General features: G+C 38.4%; 1 protein-coding gene across 4 annotated transcripts in view; it reads left to right on the top strand.

The window, feature by feature from the left end:
* The window catches only part of EPC1 (enhancer of polycomb homolog 1), a 112007-nt gene that overhangs the window by 85483 nt on the left and 3566 nt on the right, over positions 1–22958 (top strand). For 2 of the 4 annotated variants that reach the window (XM_010349052.3, XM_039478795.2), the window contains exons 5-14: positions 220–368; positions 1564–1723; positions 5100–5276; positions 5360–5449; positions 5532–5680; positions 7945–8297; positions 19702–19820; positions 19901–19969; positions 21153–21294; positions 21403–21766. In XM_010349052.3, the coding sequence (XP_010347354.1) occupies positions 220–368; positions 1564–1723; positions 5100–5276; positions 5360–5449; positions 5532–5680; positions 7945–8297; positions 19702–19820; positions 19901–19969; positions 21153–21294; positions 21403–21766 (1772 nt within the window). The remainder of the gene's footprint in view (positions 1–219; positions 369–1563; positions 1724–5099; positions 5277–5359; positions 5450–5531; positions 5681–7944; positions 8298–19701; positions 19821–19900; positions 19970–21152; positions 21295–21402; positions 21767–22958) is intronic. The other 2 variants (XM_003938377.3, XM_039478796.2) reach the window with 1 other exon arrangement.

Here is a 22958-nt window from a genome sequence, read left to right as displayed (position 1 = left end):
AATAAATTAACCTTAAGATTTATGATGCAGTTGTTAATGTTATATTTTAATGTTAATCTGCTTAAAAATCAGTACAAAATTGATTTCCTGGTCATCTGTGCTCCCTTTCGTTATCCTTAAATTCTAATTTAATCCTTCAAATATATAAATTTTTATGTGTCCATAACTATACCACTAGTTAGAAATACTAGCATTAAACAAGCAACTTCACATTTGCAGAATCGAAAAAATGATGAAGCCTCTTACGAAAAAATGCTTAAGCTGCGTCGAGATCTAAGTCGAGCTGTTACCATTCTAGAGATGATAAAAAGAAGAGAAAAGAGTAAAAGAGAGCTATTGCACTTAACACTGGAAATTATGGAAAAGAGGTAAAGTATATTTTAATAATGTTAGAGGAAGTATAGTGCCATTAACGTTTTGTATATTGAGTTAATTTATTTCCTATGCAATAATCTAATTACAGAAATACCTTTTTTAAATAAAAACTGTTCAAATATGTGGTATGATACTTTTTATACTTTTACATGTTTTCCTCTATTTTCTTTAAAAGTGACTGGATTCACTAAAGTTAAAATATATAAAGTATTTCCATTTCAAATTGGTCTTTTTTTGGTCCTTTAGTTGTATGTAGGACTGTGAGGGAGACAATTCTGAAGTTTTTGTTTGAGTTAATTGATAGGACTAATTCTTTTTTAATGCATATAATTTAAAACACTAGGTTGTTAAGAAGAAAAGCTTAAAGAAAAAGGGTGAAAGACCCATCAGTCTTACCACTCAAGTGTTTGACAAGGTACACAATGAAAACTTAAAATCCCCCTGCCCTATTTCTAGTCCCTGTCCCCAAGGAAAACCACTGTTAAATTTCTTGTGATTAGTTTTAGAAAAATTAGTTTTATAGCCCAGGCAATTCTAACTAGAAGAAAAATCCTTAGCACCATTGTAGGCATTAATTTTAACTTCTTCACCAAATCTTGCATCAAAATGGCTATGTTAAAATTCCAACTTTTGATTTTTTTCCCCGCAGTCATCTATTTATATGCCATGATAAAGCTATAAGCCAAAAAAGTAAAATGAACAAACAAAAGGAATTTGTTTGACATTGAATAGTCAAAGTTTAATTGCAGTCTTGCCTTAAATGTAAATTGATGTTTATAATTTTATCCCAGTCAGCTACTTATTAATGATTGTAAAGATAAGTACTTACAAAACTAACTTTGCAAAACTTTCTTCTTTTTCCAGCTTTATTTAGGTATAATTCACAAATAAAAATTACATATTTTATATGTTGATCAAAGGTTACAAACTTGCAGTTCTGAAATGAGTAAGTTGTGGAGACCTAATGTACAGCATGGTTAATAACAATGTATTATATACTTGAAATTTGCTAAGAGAGTAGATCTTAAGTAATCTCACCACATATACACACAAGGTAACTATTTGAGGTGGTGGATATGTTAATTAGCTTGATTGTGGTAAGCATTTCACAGTATAAATGTGTATCAAAACATCACATTGTATTCCTTAAATATATATAATTGTAAACTTTCATTTTTACAATTTCAGGTATAATTTGGGTGACTACAATGGAGAGATCATGTCTGAGGTTATGGCACAGAGACAGCCAATGAAACCTACTTATGCCATCCCCATTATCCCTATTACTAATAGCAGTCAATTTAAACACCAGGAAGCAATGGATGTGAAGGAGTTCAAAGTTAATAAGGTGATTAACTTTTTTGTGATAATAGTATCTAATAATGGATTGGTATTTTATCATTAGAACGAAAGTTAAAAAGAAAAATACATATATGCCGGGCACAGTGGCTTATGCCTGTAATCCCAGCACTTTGGGAGGCCAACATGGGTGGATCACCCGAGGTCAGAAGTTTGGGACCAGCCTGAGCAACGTGGTGAAACCCTGTCTCTACTAAAAATAGAAAAAAATTTAGCAAGGCATGGTGGCATGCACCTGTCATCCCAGCTGAGACAGGGGAACTAATGGAACCCAGGAGGTGAAGGCTGCAGTGAGCTGAGATTGCACCACTGCACTGTATAAAGCCTGGGTGACAGAGCAAGACTCGATCTCAAAACAAAAGATAAAAAAAGAAAACAACCTTACTGTGTGCTGCAATGATTATGCCATAATATGAAGAAAAGCAGAAGTCTATAATTAAAATTTTATTTTTGTTTCTCTTATTTCCTTATAAAGGGAAGCTTTTGTTGCTATATCTGATAAAAGGAAAAATTTTACTTTTACAAGTTGTAGGATTATGAAGTATTGAAATAATTCCAACAAAATACGGAGAGTTAGGAAGAAAGACATGAAATCTTCCCAGATGAGTTTTTCTTTTTCTTTTCTTTTTTTGAGGCGGAGTCTTGCTCTGTCACCCAGGCTGGAGTGCAGTGGCACGATCTCAGCTCACTGCAACCTACACCCCCCAGGTTCAAGCAATTCTCCAGCTTTAGCTTCCTGAGTAGCTGGGACTACAGGCATGAGCCACCATGCCTGGCTTCTTATGAGTTTTTCTGTCTTTTATGGACACATTCATATATAAGAGGGAATTCTGGTATCTTTTTTTTTTTTTTTTTTTTTGAGATCTAAGTTGAGCTGTTACTCGGAGTCTCTCTGTCTCCCATTTGGGAGTGCAGTTCATGATCTCAGCTCACTGCAACCTCCACCTCCAGGATGCAAACAGTTCTCCTGCCTCAGCCTCCTGAGTAGCTGGAATTATAGGCTCAAGGTACCACACCCAGCTAATTTTTGTATTTTTAGTAGAGACAGTGTTTCACCAGCTTGTCTCGAACTCCTGACCTTGTGATGCACCCTCCTCAGCCTCCCAAAGTGCTGGGATTATAGGCGTGAGCCACTGTCCCTGGCCTGGAAATTCTGGTGTCTTAATAGTTTGTAATATAATTATTTAGAAATGGAAGTATTTGACAAATGAGTACTTAACCAGATCCCAATTTGTGAAGAATATTTGTGAGAGGAAATAAAATTAGCAAAGGGAAACTGAGGTAAATAAAGAAGAGCAGTTAATTAAATGGCAGTTTCTTGGAAAGCGTACATCTAAGGAAAAAATACTTTATGTATTTTTTGTATGAAATTTTTCATGAAACTTTGCATCCACCACGCCAGTTCAATTTGGGGAACGGCCAGTCGGCCATCAGTGTTATCTCCCCTGCATTATTTAATGTCATGTTCACACAGGTTTTTTTATTTTGGTAAACGGATCTTCAGTCCTGAACCGTACAACCTGCAACACCTGTTAGAACGATGATTTCCCCAGCCTGGACCTTTTCTTTTCTTTTTTGGTCATTTAAAGCAGTGCCAGGGACCAGACCATTTTGTGAGAAAACACAGACTTTTTTTTTTTTTCCACTTTGTTAACATGGACATTTTGATTTTAAAAAACGTAGAGGAGGGTGGGCAGGAGAATAGAGAGTTATTCTCTTCAATAACCTGGAAAGTTAGAGTTGTGGAGTTGTGCCCCAAAATATTGTTTTACTCATGTAAGTATTTACTTAAATTTTGTATTTATTTAAATTTTATGTCCTACATTTATAATTTTTAGTTCTAAATCTTTAAAGTTTAATGGGATTGTTCTCACTCTTACGATTTTAATGTGGTCCCCCTTCCTGAGCCCGCCATGATTTTGTGGACTACTTTAGTGTTATCCTTCAGTCTTCATATTTCAAGATTAATTGTCCTATTCTGTGCTTTCCCCTGTATGTGCCACTCATGCTTGAAAGTTACTTCCTGTAGGCTAGGTGCAGCAGCTCATGCCTATAATCTCAACACTTTGGGAGGCGGAGGCAGGCAGATCACTTGAGGTTAGGAGTTCAAGATCAACCTGGCCAACATGGTAAAGCCCCATCTCTACTAAAAATACAAAAAATTAGCCAGGCATGGTGGTGTGCACCTGTGATCCCAGCTACTTGGGAGGCTGAGGCAGGAGAATCACTTGAACCTGGAAGGCAGAGGTTGCAGTGAGCCTAGATCACACTACTGCACTCCAGCCGGGGCGACAGAGCAAGAGTCCATCTCAAAAAAAAAAAGAAAAGAAAAGTAATAGATAATAATGTAGTCCTAAGTACTGCCCTCGCTGACAGTTGATGTTAGCTTTTATATAATGTTTTGCATTGCCATGGCTAGCTTTTGATGTTATTATCCTGTCAAATACCACAGTAGAAATTGTAGAGATAACCTTGTAGTTTGATTGTTAACTTTTCCTAAAAAACCATAATGTCATAAACTACATAAAATGTAACATAAATATTTAGCATATTTACACAAATGTGGTGCTTGCCATGATCTTTTCCTTTCCAACAAATACAGTTTTTGCCACTACTTTTCCATACCTATTACCTACATATCAAATTCATACTTCTCCCAACTTTTGCCATCATCTGCAGTACATGTTTCTAACATGCTGTGTTCCATCAGCTCAGTTACTCTTGCCTGTATATTTTATCCTACGTTTCCCGTATTTAATGATTTCATATATTTATTCTCTAAAACTATTGAAAATTCATCATTTCAGAAAGCTTTCATTGCTCAGCCAGCAAATCCTTACTACTCTTTTATTTGTATAACCCCTCACTCAGCATTATGGCTTTGTTTTCTAGTATGTTAACAGTTACCTGTAGTTTGCTTTGTGTGTTTACAAAGACATTTTCATTATTCTTTGTCCTATATTTATTATTTCTTGAGAATAAGGACTAGACAATCTCCTTTAAAAAAAAAATTTCTCTTCTAGAATTTTCATAGAAAATTAAGAAAAAGAGAGAAGCCAGCAGTAAATATACTAATTGCAGTTGTAAGACTTCAGAAGTTGGAGAACTTCTGTTCTCTCCTTTTGCTTTAATTGAAACAAAATTGTTTGTGGAATTATGTTTAGATTGTAGGACAAATTTATGCTTTCATGGAGGCCAACTTCTCTAGACTTTACAATATAAGATGGCCATATACAGAGTCTTGTGTCTCTTATGAATATGAATGCCCTCATTATAGCAATAAACTTCTTTTTTAAATTCCCCCAAAACTGCAAGTTGGTTGAACATGGTTTCTGGTATGTAATTAATTCATGTCTTTGTTGCAGCAAGATAAAGCCGATCTTATCCGACCGAAACGGAAATATGAAAAGAAGCCCAAAGTCTTACCATCGTCTGCCGCTGCTACTCCCCAACAGACGAGTCCTGCTGCACTGCCGGTCTTCAATGCTAAAGATCTGAATCAGTATGACTTTCCCAGCTCAGATGAAGAACCTCTCTCCCAGGTACAAATAGGATTCTCTGTGAATGTCGAGGGAAGGATGTAGGAAGTCACATATCTGACCCACTTTCTTTATTTCATTTAAAGGTTTTGTCTGGCTCTTCGGAAGCTGAGGAAGACAATGATCCTGACGGTCCTTTTGCTTTCCGTAGGAAAGCAGGCTGTCAGTACTATGCTGTAAGTTTTAGACTGTCTTTGTAAATAACAAACTGTTTACCTTTAACTGACAAAATAAAATAATTTGGATTTTTTTTTTAAGCCTCACTTAGACCAAACTGGCAATTGGCCTTGGACTAGTCCTAAAGATGGAGGATTAGGGGATGTGCGATATAGATACTGCTTAACTACTCTCACCGTACCCCAAAGGTGTATTGGATTTGCACGAAGACGGGTTGGGCGCGGTGGAAGGTAAGATATTTCCGTATTCCTAGCAGAGGGATATTTTAGGCATTAGGGTGATCGAATCTAACTTGTAAAGTCAGTTAATCCTTCTGAACAGCTCATTAGTTCCTATTTGCTATTCTTTTTTTTTTTTTTTTTTTTTTTTTTTGAGACGGAGTTTCATTCTTGTTACCCAGGCTGGAGTGCAATGGCGCGATCTCGGCTCACCGCAACCTCCGCCTCCTGGGTTCAGGCAATTCTCCTGCCTCAGCCTCCTGAGTAGCTGGGATTATAGGCACACGCCACCATGCCCAGCTAATTTTTTGTATTTTTTTTTTTAGTAGAGACGGGGTTTCACCATGTTGACCAGGTTGGTCTCGATCTCTCGACCTTGTGATCCACCCACCTCGGCCTCCCAAAGTGCTGGGATTACAGGCTTGAGCCACCGCGCCCGGCCTGCTATTCTTAACTGATTTGTTGACTAGAGTATTTTTGCTGCTATGCTACCTGGTTCTTACACATCTATAGCTTTTGACATAACTCAAATGGACCTGCTTTTCTCCCCAAGGTGGAAAACCTCAGAGGAATTATCAAGGGATAGAATTGTGAGAAAAGGCAACAGATGAAGACAAATGTGAATCCTGATTGCACACAGTGTATTAAGTTAAAGAAACTGCAGAAAAGTTGTTCACACTAACTAGTATAATGGGTTTAACTTGACAATGAAAAGGATCCATGCATAACCTGATCTTGACATCATAGTTTGTCAGGATCTAATTGTTCTTCCATGTTTAAACCTTATAGAATTCCTTGTTTCATACCCTGAATGCCTTTATGCAAGAAGTTGTTTGTATGGGGACATGAAATAAATAGCAAAACACATAAACTCAAGGAATGCAGAGACGTTAATGTATAATGTGTGGCAAAATTTAAAGGGAAAGCAGATAATGGTGTCAAGGCACTTTTTCAGAAAGAAACCCAAGGGTGTATTTATGATAAACTAATAGCTTATACATAGGCTTTTTAATCTTTAATTCTTAATTGCAGAGGATTTTTAAAATCATTTAAACATTGGTTAAGAATTATCTAGGCGGCCGGGCGTGGTGGCTCACGCCTATAATCCCAGCACTTTGGGAGGCCGAGGCAAGTGGATCACAATGTCAAGAGATCGAGACCATCCTGGTCAACACGGTGAAACCCCGTCTCTACTAAACATACAAAAAATTAGCCGAGCACGGTGGCGCGCGCCTGTAGTCCCAGCTACTCGGGAGGCTGAGGCAGGAGAATTGTTTGAACCCAGGAGGCGGAGGTTGCAGTGAGCCAAGATCGTGCCATTGCACTCCAGCCTGGGTAACAAGCAAAACTCCGTCTCAAAAAAAAAAAAAAAAAAAAAGAATTATCTAGGCACTAAAATACATTTTATTTAGGCCCTTTTTTTCCATCACTATGTTGATACCAGGAGCAGTGAAAAATCTCTACGTTGGCTATATTTTATTCTATTACTAACATTAATCAATGTTATTATTTTGAGTTGGAGCCATTTATAAGTTAACAAAAATAACATAAGAGGCCGAGCATGGTGGCTCACGCCTGTAGTCCCAGCACTTTGGGAGGCCAAGGCAGGCAGATCACTTGAGGTCAGGAGTTTGAGACCAGCTTGGCCAACCTGGGGAAACCCCATCTCCACTAAAAACACAAAAATTAGCTTGGCATGGTGGCAGGCTCCTGTAATCCCAGCTACTCGGCATGGATAATTGCTTGAACCCTGTGGTGGAGATTGCAGTGAGTTGAGATTACACCACTGCACTCCAGTCTGAGTGACAGGGTGAAACTCCATCTCAAAAAAATTAATAAATAAATGACATAGGAATATATCCTCTAGAATAGTGGATCTCAAATATTTTCTCTGTAAAAAAATATTAGTGGTATAAAATGCTATGTTTTTTATTGCTTTTCTTCTTTCTTCTCCCTTCCTTCCCATCCCCCACCAAAGGAATGAAGTTTTTGTTTAAATATAGAATAAATTTGTTAGTGACATTTTATAAAGCATTCATTTTGGGGCTTTGTAATGGAAGTGAAAATCTTTGGTTGAAAAACAATTTGTTAAAAGAACTTTTATTAGAAATTGAGATGGTAGCCTTTAAGAACCAAATACTAAAATAATCAACTTTAAAGCTTTTAAATATTCGGTATGAGTTGGCCTTTGGCAGTTGTGGGGGGAAAAGAAAACGCTGTCATATATAATCTTTGAATAGCTATTTTAAATAAATATTTCTTGTCTGACTTTATAGGGTCTTACTGGACAGAGCTCATTCAGACTATGACAATGTGTTTCACCATCTGGATTTGGAAATGCTTTCCTCACCACAACATTCTCCAGTCAATCAGTTTGCCAATACCTCAGAAACAAATACCTCGGACAAATCTTTCTCTAAAGACCTCAGTCAGATACTAGTCAATATCAAATCATGTAGATGGCGGCATTTTAGGCCTCGGACACCATCCCTACATGACAGTGACAATGATGAACTCTCCTGTAGAAAATTTTATAGGAGTATAAACCGAACAGGAACAGCACAGCCGGGGACCCAGACATGCAGTACCTCTACGCAAAGTAAAAGCAGCAGTGGTTCAGCACACTTCGGTATGTTTACTGCTACGATGTACATTTCTCTAGAAATGTCAGATTCAACCTTTGCCATTTGTTTATGTGGTCTATTCCATTTATAGCTAAAAGTCCTTTTCTTTCTAACCGTTTTTTTGGTGGTGGTGGTTGTTTTTTTAAAAAGACCTTGATCTAAGTATTTATTTGAATCCTGTTGCTATAGGAGTTTGTATGTATGTGTTTTCATTTAAACATACCCGCATACAAAGATGGTTGATTTCTATTTAATGTGTGACATTTTTGTTCTGGATATAGTCCATGAACCACAAGATTCCTCATATTTTTTCATAGTATGAAAAGAAAATGGGCCCTAAATTGTTAACTGTTTTATGCTCAGATATCTCTCTAGTTTTTACTTAGTCCGCTTTAACATAGAGACCAGCAAGTGAATATATATACATAACCTTATATGCTGACACAAGAATTCAGAATAATTTATAAAAGAGAAACTAACTTTTCAGAGAAGAACGTTTAAAGGGTTAATATTTTGAAATGTTTTCAGATAATATATTATGGCTTTTATATGAAATGTGTCTAAAATAAATCTGTTTATTTAAAATATTCCTATAATCGTAGCTGTCTGGTTTAAAGCATAAGTCTGTGTTATTTGAAGCATATGGATTGTAGAAATTCACAATTAAATTATGTTACCACAGATGTTTGTAAAGGTAATTTAAATGTAGATTTTAGGATTATAAAAATATTTATTGTTTGCCTAATTCACTCAGTAGGATTATAGTTAAACTGCCTCATGAGTATGAACATTTGCTCTGATTCTTAAAGACCTCCAGAAAATGTTCCATAAACTAATTTACTTGGTGGTTAAAAAAAAGTACAGTTGACTCCTGAACAACATGAGGGTTAGAGGCACCCCCCCACCATGCAGTCCAAAATTAGTGTATAACTTTTGACTCCCTAAAAACTTAATGACTAATAGTCTGCTTCTGATGAGAATTACTAATAACATAAACAGTCCATTAGTCTGTTAACATAAACAGTTCAAACATACATGTTTTGTATATTATATGTATTCTGTACTATATTCTTACAATAAGCTAGAAAAAAGAACATGTTTTTAAGAAATTTATGGGGCCAGGCATGGTGGCTCATGCCTATAATCCCAGCACTTTAGAGCCTAAAGCGGGCAGATTGCTTGAGCCCTGGCATTCACATGGTGAAGCCCCATCTCTACCAAAAATACAAAAATTAGCTGGGTATGGTGGTGAGCCCCTGTAGTCTCAGCTACTCAGGAGACTGAGGTAGGACGATCACTTGAGCCCAGAAGGTTGAAGCTACAGTGAGCCGAGATCATGCCACTGCATTCCAGCCTTGGCAACAAAGCAAGACCCTGTTTCAATTTAAAAAAAAAAAAAGAAATTCATAAAGAAGAGAAAATACATTTACTACTCATTAAGTGTAAGGGGATCATCATAAAGGTCTTTATCCACATCATCGTCACACTGAGATGGAGGAGGGGTTGGTCTTGTCATCTAAGGGGAGACAGAAGCAGAAGATAATTTACAAGTAAGTAGACTCAGGCAGTTCAAACCCATGTTGTTCAAGGGTCAGCTGTACTTCTGTGAAATGGAAGTCTTTCAGCTCTTGAGAAAAATAATCACAATTCAGAATTCAACTGGACCAGCTTTTTTATAATCCCATTAATGTTACTGTCTTTGTCACCAAAAGCCAGTTTCTCTCGACTTTTATAGTCTTAAGAATCAAAATGAAGAACTTTTCAATAAAGACTTACACATACTGTTAGTGTAGAGGTTTTAACAATATAAACTTCTCATAGGTTTCCCTGATAATTAAGCTTTTTAAGCTGTATAAAATTCTTTGAGACTTCTCAGAAAATAAGCATGTTCCACCAATCTTCATCTTCTCCACCCCTTAAATAGAGAAGTTGAGGTATATAACTATCCTAAAGACTTAAAGAATTTTTTTTTTTTTTTTTTTTTTTTTGAGGCTGGAGTGCAGTGGCAGGATCTTGGGTCACCGCAGCCTCTGCTCCCAGGTTCAAGTGAATCTCCTGCCTCAACCTCTTGAGTAGCTGGGATTACAGGCGCCCCCGCACCATGCCCGGCTAACTTTTGTATTTTTAGTAAAGACAGGGTTTCACTGTGTCAGCCAGGCTGGTCTCGAACTCCTGACCTCGTGATCCGCCAGCCTCAGCCTCCCAAAGTGCTAGGATTACAGGCATGAGCCATCGTGCTTGGCAGATTTAAGGATTTTATAATGTGCTTTTTTTGTGTGTGAAAATTGTTTTGCTGTACTACTTTAGGCATGTTAATAACAGTTGTAAAACTTACTTTGTGTTTGCCAAAGAACATTAAAAGATGAGCATTACCAGAAGCTTAGCTGAAAAGAAATCATTAGTAACCTTGTAGTTTTTCTTCTTTATCATTTCTTTCCCTCATTATGCAATACAGCTGTCTATCTATCTATCCATTTATTTATTTATTTATTGGAGACAGGATCTTGCTGTCACCCAGATTGGAGTCCAGTGGCATAGTCACGGCTCATTGCAGCCTCAACTTTGCAGACTCAGCTGATCCTCCCACCTCAGCCTCCTTCCTCCTGGATAGCTAGGACTGTAGGGATGGGCCACCATGACTGGCTAATTTTTTGTAAGAGACAGGATCTCTCTCTGTTTCCCTGGCTAGTCTTGAACTCCTGGCCTCAAGTGATCCTCCTGCCTTGGCTTCCCAAAGTGCTAGGATTACAGGGGTGAGCCATTGCACCCAGCCTTGATACTACTTTGATTAAAATTGGTTTATCTATTTTGTTTTCCTTTTGTCTTAATTATTTTCAATTTCTCCTTAAATTTTGCTAGATATTCTAATACTTAGCAGGCGTCCTCAAACTTTTTACACAGGGGGCCAGTTCACTGTCCCTCAGACCGTTGGAGGGCCACCACATACTGTGCTCCTCTCACTGACCACCAGTGGAAGAGGTGCCCCTTCCTGAAGTGCGGCGGAGGGCCGGATAAATGGCCTCAGGGGGCCGCAGTTTGGGGACGCCTGACTTAGAGGATAGATACCTAAAGACTACCATAGGGTTACACTGTTCATTTATATTTGTGAATATTCCAGAGACCTAAAGCTTTTCTCTGCGTACTCTGTAAAGTCTGTTAGAATGCAACTGTATCATAAGTGTACTTGACTTAATGCAACTCCAGGCCCCTGAAGACAAAAAAAGAACATTCAGGCCTGGCACAGTGTCAGCAATTCAAGCCACAGCCTCGTCAACATAGCAAAACCCTGTCTCTACTAAAAACACAAAAATTAACTGGTTGTGGTGCCAGGCACCTGTAATCCCAGTTACTCGGAGGCTGACACAGGGAGAATCACTTGAACCCAGGAGGCCAAGATTGCGCAATTGCACTCCAGCCTGAGCGACCCAACAAGACTCCGTCTCAAAAAAAAAGAGAAAAATTAATCAGCCCAAGTGTTCCACAGATTTCGAAATACAGTTTACTCAAGGAATATATTCTCCAGGGTGAGTCTGGAGTAGGGGAGGTTGAATATGTTGCTCCTCTTACAGCATCAGTACCTGCATTGCCACTTTATTCATAGGTTAAGCATCTTAATTCACTCATTAGTAATTGTAATTTTAAAGATAATTTTTAATTTTCATACAACATGGCCCCCAAATGCAAACCAGACTACTTCCTTTGGCACTTAACCAAAGAAACTCTGATGTAGTCTGATGCCAGCGGAAAAACCGGCAGTATTGGGCTTTATTAAAAGAGAAGAGTCAGACCAGGCACAGGTGGGTCATGCCTAAATCTAGCACTTCGGGAGGTCGAGGTGGGCAGATCACCTGAAGTTAGGATCAAGACCAGCTTAGCCAACATGGCAAAACCCCGTCTTTACTAAAAATACAAAAATTACCCAGGCATGGTGCTGCACACCTGCAATCCCATTTACTGGGGAGGCTGAGGCAGGAGAATCACTTAAACCTGGGAAACGGAAGTTGCAGTGAGGCAAGACTGTGCCACTGCACTCCAGCCTATGCGACAGAGGGAGACTCCATCTCAAAAAAAAAAGAGGAATCTCCGACAGGGCACCCTCTAAAGGAATTTTTAAGGCTTAATTTTCATGATACAGGTTGAATTCCTTAAATGAAATGCTTGGGACAGGAGTGTTTCTGATTTTGGATTTTTTTCAGATTTGGTAATATTTACATATACATAATTAGATATATTAGGGATAGGACTCATGTCAAAACATGAAATTTATTTATTTTTCATGTGTACCTTACACACATAGCCTAAAAGTAATTTTATATAGTATTTTTAAAATAATTGTATTCAGGCCAGGCACAGTGGCTTATGCCTGTAATCCCAGCAGTTTGGGAGGCCAAGATGGGCAGGTCGCTTGAGGTCAGGAGTTCAAGACCAGCCTGGCCAAACTGGCAAAACCTCTTATTAAAAATACAAAAACTGGCTTGGCGTGGTGGTGGGCACCTGTAAGTCCAGCTACTCAGGAGGCTGAGGCAGGAGAATCACTTGACCCCAGGAGACAGAGGTTACCGTGAGCCAAGATCACACCACTGTACTCCAACAGAACAAAACTCCGTCTCAGGGAAAAAAAAAAAAAAAATGTGTGCATGAAACAAAGTATTGATTGCATTTTGACTATGGCCCATCACATGAGGCCAGGTGTAGAATTTTCCACTTGTAGTATCAGGTCGATGCAGAAAAAGTTTTGGATCTTGGAATTTCAGATTTTGGACTTTCATATTAGAGATGCTAAATCTGTTTATGAGTTTGGAAGTTTTAACTATTTTGTGAAATACGAGTCAGCTGATAAGCTTTCCTGCTACTTAAGCCACATATGTGAGTTATAATGCCATTTCTGATTATTCACAATCATTGTTATTTATACTTACACTGTAACACAGTGATGCCCTCTGGGCTGATTTTCCCTTTTCTAAATAATTACCTATTTACTCTCTTTTTCCTTTTTTTTTTTTTTTTTTTTTTCTTTTTTTTGAGACACAGTTTCACTCTGTCTCCCAGGCTGGAGTACCGTGGTGTGATCTCACTCACTGCAACCTCTGCCTCCTGGCTTCAGGCGATTCTCATGCGTTAGCCTCCCAAGTAGCTGAGATTATAAGTGTGCACCACCATGCCCAGCTAATTTCTATATTACTAGTAGAGACAGGGTTTCACCATGTTGGCCAGGCTGGTCTCAAACTCCTGACCTCAAGTGATCTGCCTGCCTTGGCTTCCCAAAGTGCAGGGATTACAGGCGTAAGCCACCACACCTGGCCTATGCTCTTTTTTTTTTTTTTGAGACGGAGTTTCACTCTTGTTACCCAGGCTGGAGTGCTATGGCGCGATCTCGGCTCACCACAACCTCCGCCTCCTGGGTTCAGGCAATTCTCCTGCCTCAGCCTCCTGAGTAGCTGGGATTACAGGCACGCGCCACCATGCCCAGCTAATTTTTGTATTTTTAGTAGAGACGGGGTTTCACCATGTTGACCAGGATGGTCTCGATCTGTCGACCTCGTGATCCACCCGCCTCGGCCTCCCAAAGTGCTGGGATTACAGGCTTGAGCCACCGCGCCCAGCCAGCTCATTTTTAAATTAAATAGGAAGTTCTAAATGAAGATAGTAGAAGTCTAATTTATTAAAGTACATGACCTTTAACAGTAATTTTATAGTCTGTTTCAACTACTCAGAATCTTTTTTACTTTCCTTCCCACTCTTAACTATTTTGCATATTTGTGTAACCAAATGTGTAGCCTGAGTGCAGTCCAGTGTTAGGAAGCCTCGTGAGTTAGGTGTGTTGAGTGCTTGGTCCTCTGGGTGCCATGCAGCAAGATGACACCGTGGTGAGGAACTGGGAAAGATCGTATGTGTATGTGGAATTTTGGGGCTGAGGTTTTAGTACTTAAGGATAAATTGTATATTTTTAATAATCTTCAGCTAATAGGTGATTTGGACAGTTTCCAAATACAGTTTTCTGATTTTTTTTTTTTTTAACTCACAAAGCACCTTGGAAAGTTGAGTGTTCAGTGACTCAGTATTCATCTGCATATGTTTTGAGTTTGGTGGATATCGAATAGCAGAATTAATACCTTTTTTATAATTCTTAAGGACTCTTATGTTAGAGTCCTTATATAATTCAGAAAGACTGGAAACAGAAAGTGATTTTTAAGCTACAATTTTGTATTCAAGAGCTGAATTCCTAATTTCCAATAAGATTTTACCAGAATTCGAATTCATTTTCCTAAGCTCTCATGTCTGCAGTAAAGATTTGGTTTACTTTCATAAATGAATAGGAGATATGTGGTTAGAATGATATGTTCCAAGTCTTAATATCTGTAACTTAGTGTAATTTAGTTTGTAACATAAAATTTTAATCTTACTGTAGAAAAGGAATTCTAGATTTGAGCACTGAATATTTTATAAGATTTTGTGACCTTGACTTAATTCAAATGTGTTCCAAAATTCAGAATTTTTTTACTATAGAAAGTGGATTGTCACATAACATCTGTAGCAGAGTCTGGAGTAGCACTTGCAGTAACATACATTACTAGTTTTACAGTCATATAATAAAGCACAAGAATATTCACACTAAGAGGAATATTTAACTACAAATCTCATGTTCAGTCATTCACAGCCAGATGAAGTCAGGTCTGGTCATAGTTTGCCAACAATTGAATTACGACACACTTTGGTGTTCAAATTAGATTTCTAGATGGCTGATAAAGGCTCATGAATCTTGTCAACTCAGTCTCACTAATTAGGAAATCATACTTTAATAACTACCTGAAGAATAATTTTACTTTGTATTTCTTTAAAGTTGCCTTTCATTTTATATTGAAATAGTGTTCAGCCTGTATACTAAAATAAAATTCTATTTCAGGGTTTTTTTAAATAAGGCATTTGAGGTTACTTTTGGTTTTGTTATTAAAAACAAAGTATATATTTGAGTGCCAGGTGCTGTGGTTCATGCCTGTAATCCCAACACTTTGGGAAGCCGAGGCAGGTGGATCACTTGAGGTCAGGAGTTCAAGACCAGCCTGGCCAACATGGTGAAACCCCTTCTTTTACTAAAAATACAAAAATTAGTCTGGCATGGTGGCAGATTCCTGTAATCCCAGCTACTTGAGAGGCTGAGGCAGGAGAATCATTTGAACCTGGGAGGCCTGGGTGACAAAGCAAGACTCTGTCTCAAAAAAAAAAAAAAAAGAAATGTGCATTTTGGTAATCTAAACATCTTTCGTGGCCAGATGTTTCTGTAGCGCCCATCACTTTCCCCTCAGCCACACTTCTTTGATCGTCTCAGTTGATGACCTTTAGCTACAAGACTGCAACACACAGAGCAGCAGTCTGAACTGTAGGCTGTTCTAGCTGCTGGTGCACTGTGCCATGGCTTCCCTATAATACAGGTGGACTCAGAGAGTCTTAGTCTGGGCACAGTGTCTCATGCCTGTAATCCCAGCACTTTGGGAGGCCGAAGCAGGTGGATCCCTTAAGCCCAAGGAGTTCAAGACCAGCCTGAGAAATGTGGTGAACCCCGTCTCTACAAAAAATACAAAAATTAGCCAGGCATGGTGACATTCCCCTGTAGTCCCAGCTAGAACTGATTGGGAGGCTGAAGTGAGGGGATCAGTTGAGCCCAGGAGGTCGAGGCTGCAGTGAGCCGAGATCACAGCACCACACTCCAGCTTAGGCAGCAGAATGAGACCCTGTATCAAAACAATTTCTGCCCCAGAGAATTGGTTACTTAGAAGCTACCAAAACAAAGGTAGTTTCTGCTTCTGCCTAAGTATTTCTAGTGAAGGCAAATTGAATAACTTTCTAGATCAAGTTATTTGAGGATCTTGGTTAGAAAGTTTGTCTGTGTATTACTGAACCAAAAACTGCCTTCTTAAATTTAAACCTGCAGGGCCCTGTTTTGCTCCTGGAAGCATACCAAGTGAGTTTGCCCTTGCTCCAGCATCATGATGGTCTTCATGCAGTTGAAGTCCTGCTGTGCTTCCCTTCCTAGTCCCATTCCTGGTTAAATATTTGGAGCTTTTGGGCCGGGTGCGGGGGCTCACGCCTGTAATCCCAGCACCTTGGGAGGCCGAGGTGGGTGGATCACGAGGTCAAGAGATCGAGACCATGCTGGTCAACATGGTGAAACCCCGTCTCTACTAAAAATACAAAAAATTAGCTGGGCATGGTGACGCGTGCCTGTAATCCCAGCTACTCGGGAGGCTGAGGCAGGAGAATTGCCTGAACCCAGGAGGCGGAGGTTGCGGTGAGCCGAGATCGCGCCATTGCACTCCAGCCTGGGTAACAAGAGCGAAACTCCATCTCAAAAAAAAATATATATATATATATTTGGAGCTTTTAATCCTGTCCCATACATGGCTCTCCTCCCCACGTAGACCCTTGTTTGTCATGTATACAGACATTTTAAGCACTTGATTCATACTGTTAGTACATCAGAAGTTAGATTTCTTGCAAATACTAAATGTAAGAGAGAATTTTTGTCTATCGCTTTTGCAATGTAAAATCTCATTGCTTTCGAGTTCTCTTTTCCTTCCACTGCTACATCTGTGTGACCTCAGAAGTTTCTTCATCTCTAGATGAGGTTGTAGGAAGATATCCTACAACCTCCAAGGGTCCTTCCTGACCTCAGAACTTTTTGGTTTTGTGAAAGGGTTCTGACTCTAGATTTGGTCATCTGTCAACAGCAACCATCTTACCCACCTTTGTGTGAATTACAAACTTGATTCACACACTGTATCAGGTGGTAGACATACAACCTGAAAATTTTCTGCCTTGATATCTTGATCATTCATAGATATTTGGGGAGGGTAAGGATGGCCATTTTTGTCTTAGTTTCATTTAGCATTTGGTTAAACTTTCAAGTTATAATGGTATCATGGCCTGAGGTTGTCTCAGGATAAAGACCTGAGGAATTTTCTCAATAAATAATACATAAAACCCAGTTCAGATTTCATTTGCCCATATTTACTACCTTTGTCCAAGTTTTTTTGCTCGTTCACCCTGCCTTCTTTAGGAATTGAATTTCATTTCTCAGAAGAAATAGAAAACCTGGCTGAGCATAGTGGCTCACGCCTGTAATCTGAGCACTTTGGGAGGCTGAGGCAGGCGGATCACAAGGTCAGGACCAGCCTGGCCAACATGGTGAAACCCCTTCTCTACTAAAAATGCAAAAAAAAATTAGCCAGGTGTGGTAGCAGGCGCCTGTAATTCCAGCTACTCAGGAGGCTAAGGCAGGAGAATCACTTGAACCTGGGAAGGCAAAGGTTGCAGTGAGCTGTGATCGAGTCACTGTACTCCAGCCTGGGCAACAAAGGCGAGACTCCATCTCAAAAAAAAAAAAAAAAATGAAATTCAGAAGACCTTCAAAGACCCAGAATTAAGATGTTAAATAAGGCAAAAATATTTAGAGTTTATTCATATTGATTTCTAATTAGTTATTGATAACGTTTTAAACACAAACATCAGCAAAGTTATACAAAAGAATACTTTCTTATATATTTCATACATAGGCATTCAGTGAATGCTAAATTATTGTTTTCCTATATATGTGATGACCTTCCAAAAGATGATTTGTTTGCTTTTAAATTTACTGAGCATTCCCTACTAGAAAAGTCAAGGTTTAGGCAACACACTAAAACTTAGGAAATTAAACTGTAAATCTCAAAAACATATTGGCAAAAGTATCTAGTGAATTAAGAATCCTTACATTTAAATAATTGCTTTTTGTGGATTTTTTTTAAACATAAGAAATATTAACTATGAAATTGTTTTAGGACAGCATTGACTTTTTTTAGATTTTCTTTGAGTTTTGATACAACACATTTCTGTTTATATGGAAATGATCATGTTGGCAGTTATTTTATATCCATATTTAGGGAGCATTCTATTGTCATTAAAAATATTTTCTATAGATTGCAGATTTGTGAATCATGAACATAGCAGGAAATGGAGTTTGTCAAAGGACAGGTATCAACTAAACAGATTTTAACACACAAAATAAGAAAACCAATAGTAGAATTTTTTCCAACAAGAAGTTACTTTTTTCCCTTGTAGCCCAAGAACTTAATTCCACTCAAGTATAAGAGCCTGTGTAGATGCTAATAATTTAGGAAGTTTTCTTGAATATTACTATTTCACAATTTTCTGATCCATTCAAACTATGGCAGAATTTGTACCTAAACATTTTCTAGGTGTACCAACCAGAAACTCTATCCTGGAGGATAAAGAAAGATTCTTCATGAGTTATATAAGTGAAAATCATATAACTTCAAATGATATTCTAACTAAATTATCAAGCTACAGTTAAACAGCAACAAATTAAGTGACAGTATTTTGAAAACACTAAACTTTATATTGAGGAAATGTGCATGATTTATAGATTCCCTGGTAACCAGGGATGCATGATAAACCTTTTTTTGTTTTAAAATAATCCTTACTCAAACAAACATCACAGGCTTCTTAAAGAAGCCTTTAAAGTCAGAGGTATTGTGATTGTATGTGCTTTTTTTTTTATTGGCAAAAAAGAGAAAAAGGTTTCCTTTTTAAAAATTGCACACTTTTTTGGGGGGGTAATAAATCAACATTTTTTTGTTTGTTTTTTTTAGAACTGAGCTCTCCATAGACAAACATAAGTAGCATAACACAGTGTCTTTCCTCAGACATCATTCTGTACAGTAAATCAGCATAAACAACTCCGTTCTTATTGACTGGATTTTTTCCAGGTGGGTTAATTGGGTGGGGAAAAGTAATTAACCTTAACATTGGAGCCTCTTTTCTTCCTGTTAAAGGATGAGTTCTTAAATAAATAAATAAATAAAAGGCAGTAAACCAACCAATAACTGTGATCTTTCGTATAGAGGAAAAAATTTTTAATGACTATAATTAGAAACTATGTAAAACAATTAGTATTTATACACAGAGCTGTTAGGGATCACCTGAATGCATTGAGAAGATATGGATTAAATAGAAACCAAATGGTAATTATCAGATTTCCTCTCAAGCTCAGTGCAAAGTTGAATTGCAAATCTATGGATTTTAAAGGTTATTACCTTTCTACACTGTCTAGAACAAGTGTCATACTTAAAAAAAAATAGTGGTGTTGAAACTTGGGAAGTGAGCAGTTATCTTTCCTGTGTTTAATTCAGGAAGTTTAATTTTTTTTCTTTAAATTCAAGCCACTCTTGTTAAATGTGGTAGCAAAAATGCTGAAATCTTCATTTGGAAGTGATCTTTAGCAGGATCATGAACCTTTGTCAGATGCTTCAGTTTTGCACAAATTTCTTTTAATTCAGAATTTTCATTTTAGTATTGTAAGACATATATGATATCTGGGCATTTTAATAAAGTGTTTCTTTATTTTATGTTCAGCATTTACAGCCGAACAATACCAGCAACATCAACAGCAACTGGCACTCATGCAGAAACAGCAGCTTGCACAAATTCAGCAACAGCAAGCAAATAGTAATTCCTCCACCAACACATCACAGGTGAGGGATTTGTCTGTCTTATGATTATCCCTCATTGCTTCCCACCAGAGTTCATCTCTAATTACCAACTGTTGTCATAGAACCTTGCATCTAACCAGCAGAAAAGTGGCTTTCGCCTGAATATACAGGGTTTAGAAAGAACACTACAGGTGAGTATGGAAGCTGTTGCCTCTGCTCCCTATTTTAAAAAGTAAAACTAAAGCACTTAGTTAAATGAGATGAAGATACTGTCTTCCCATCTGACCTGTAGTCTGTTAATAGACCTCTTGAATATAACCCCACCCAGTTCATTCTCTTGGGCATGTTAATTATTACTAAGACTTTTAAAATTATGCAAAAATAACCTCTCTTGCTGTTGGAAAAGATAACTTTTAAACCTAAAGCATGATAAACGTTTGCCATTTAAACATATGTGGGGCATAAAGGCTGAGATTTGCGTCTCTATGCATCTTGCAGGGAAAATTCATTTTTAACAAGTTGAGGGGCCTATCAATTTCTGGGTTAAATTATGTGATATTTTGTTACTTCCATTTCTAAAGGGATAGTTATCTTATCCCAAAGGTGCCTTTCATTGTGTGTGTATACATATGTGTGTGTGTATAAGTTAGGTGAAGGAAGTTTGCATATTCATTTATTCATTATATATATTTGCAAATCACTGAAATGTTTTTTTGTTTTTGTTTTGTTTTGTTTTGTTTTGTTTTGTTTTGTTTTGATATGGAGTCTTGCTCCGGCACCAGGCTGGAGTGCAGTGGTGCGGTATCGGCTCACTGCAACCTCCACTTCCTGGATTCAAGTGATCCTCTTGCCTCAGCCTCCCGAGTAGCTGGGACTACAGGCATGCACCACCACGCCTAACTAATTTTTGTATTTTTAGTACAGACAGGGTTTCACCTTGTTGGTCAGGATGGTCTCAATCTCCTAACCTTGTGATCCACGCACCTCGGCCTCCCAGAGTGCTGGGATTACAGGTGTGAGCCACCGCACCCAGCCTGAAGTATTTACTAGCATATTTCTTGTCCAACATTTTGTGTTGGAGGTTTTCTGTTTCCACATTATAGAAGGCTTATTTTGGTAATTGACTTTCACATGTTATATATTGTCACATACGAAGCTAAATTTATAACTTAGATTACTTTTCGTTTTTCAAATACATGACTATCAAAAGAGATAATTACTGTTGCATCTTAAGGTACTAAAAAAGAAAGAGATTTCAGTGGTTTGCCATTTTCATTTATTATATTCAAGCTTATTTTGGTATACCTGTGTAGCTTTGATCCTGATTTGATACTAAGTGATACTGATTAGATTTCTTCTATATTTTCTTTTCAGGGTTTTGTTTCTAAGACTTTGGATTCTGCTAGTGCTCAGTTTGCTGCTTCTGCTTTGGTGACATCAGAACAACTGATGGGATTCAAGATGAAGGATGATGTGGTGCTTGGAATCGGGGTGAATGGCGTCCTTCCAGCCTCAGGTAGGAATAAAGACATTTAAATTGTTAGGGTTATATCTATAATATATATCTATAATATAAACAGCAAACTTGCATGTTGTTTAGATGTTTCTTTCTCTCTCTCTCTAGGAGTATACAAGGGCTTACACCTCAGTAGTACTACACCGACAGCACTTGTACATACAAGTCCATCAACGGCAGGTTCAGCTTTGTTACAGCCTTCAAATATCACACAGACTTCAAGTTCCCACAGTGCACTGAGTCATCAAGTAACTGCTGCCAATTCTGCAACAACTCAGGTTCTGATTGGGAACAACATTCGATTAACTGTCCCTTCATCGGTTGCCACTGTAAACTCTATTGCCCCAATAAATGCACGACATCTACCTAGGACTTTAAGTGCTGTTCCATCATCTGCCTTAAAGCTGGCTGCCGCGGCGAACTGCCAAGTTTCCAAGGTCCCATCTTCATCCTCTGTAGATCCAGTTCCAAGGTGAGTACTTAACTTCAGCCTAACACACCTGGAATAGGAGATCGAACTTCAGTCCTCTAGCATAGTTCTTTACCTGTTTCTTCGTGTTTCCTGTTCTTTTCCTTTTATACGTTAAAAATGTATAGTTGAGAATTGATTATTCAAGAACTAAACAGTCCTTGAATACTTAATTCAATATTGAGTGTTTGAACTGGTATAGTAAATACTGCATATATGATTTGGGATGTCCCTTTCTTACTATAACAATAGCTTACGGCCGGGTGCAGTGGCTCATGCCTGTAATCCCAGCACTTTGGGAGGCACAGGTAGGCGGATCACCTAAGGAGTTCCAGACCAGCCTGATCAGCATGGTGAAACCCCATCTCTACTAAAAATACAAAATTAGCCAGACATGGTGGTGCATGCCTGTAACCCCAGCTACTTGGGAGGCTGAGGCACGAGAATCACTTGAACCTGGGAGGCAGAGGTTGCAATGAGCCAAGATCGCGCCATTGCACTCCAATGTGGGCAATAAGAGCTAAACTCTGTCTCAGGAAAAAAAAAAAAAAAAAAGCTTATAATGCTCTCTTATTTCTTCCATCTTTGGATAGAAGGAGTTCTCTTTAGGTTTCTTTTATTATTTTTCTCCACAGCCCTTTGTGTAAACAGGTAGAATTGATAGAACCCCCTATCCCATCACCAGCATGCTAAGCTTTTTTTTTTTCTTTTTTCTTTTTTTTTTTGAGACAGAGTCTCACTCTGTCACCCAGGCCGGAGTGCTGTGGCACCTCAGCTTACGGCAACCTCTGCCTCCCGGCTTCATGCGATTCTCCCACCTCAGCCTCCAGAGTAGCTGGGATTACAGGCACTCGCCATCATGCCCGGCTAATTTCTGTATTTTTGTAGAGACGAGGTTTTACCATGTTGGCCAGGCTGCTCTTGACCTCCTGACCTCATGATCCGACAGCCTTGGCCTCCCAAAATGCTAGGATTACAGCGTGTGCCAGCGTGCCTGGCTGAGGATATCTTTTTTTTTTTAATGCAAAATACATTTAACCCTCCTCACCCAAAAATAATACTTAAGTCTTTTCACTTATGGGAACATATATGTATATATACACACACATATACATACACATATATATTTAATCAAAACACTTTACCTTTCACTCAACAACTATTCAAGACGGAAACCATGTCAGGCAAGCAGCCT

Source organism: Saimiri boliviensis, chromosome 8 (genome assembly GCF_048565385.1).
Source record: "Saimiri boliviensis isolate mSaiBol1 chromosome 8, mSaiBol1.pri, whole genome shotgun sequence".
NCBI lineage: Eukaryota > Metazoa > Chordata > Mammalia > Primates > Cebidae > Saimiri > Saimiri boliviensis.
The sequence above is the reverse complement of the archived record's forward strand: the minus strand, read 5'-3'. Positions and strand labels throughout refer to the sequence as shown.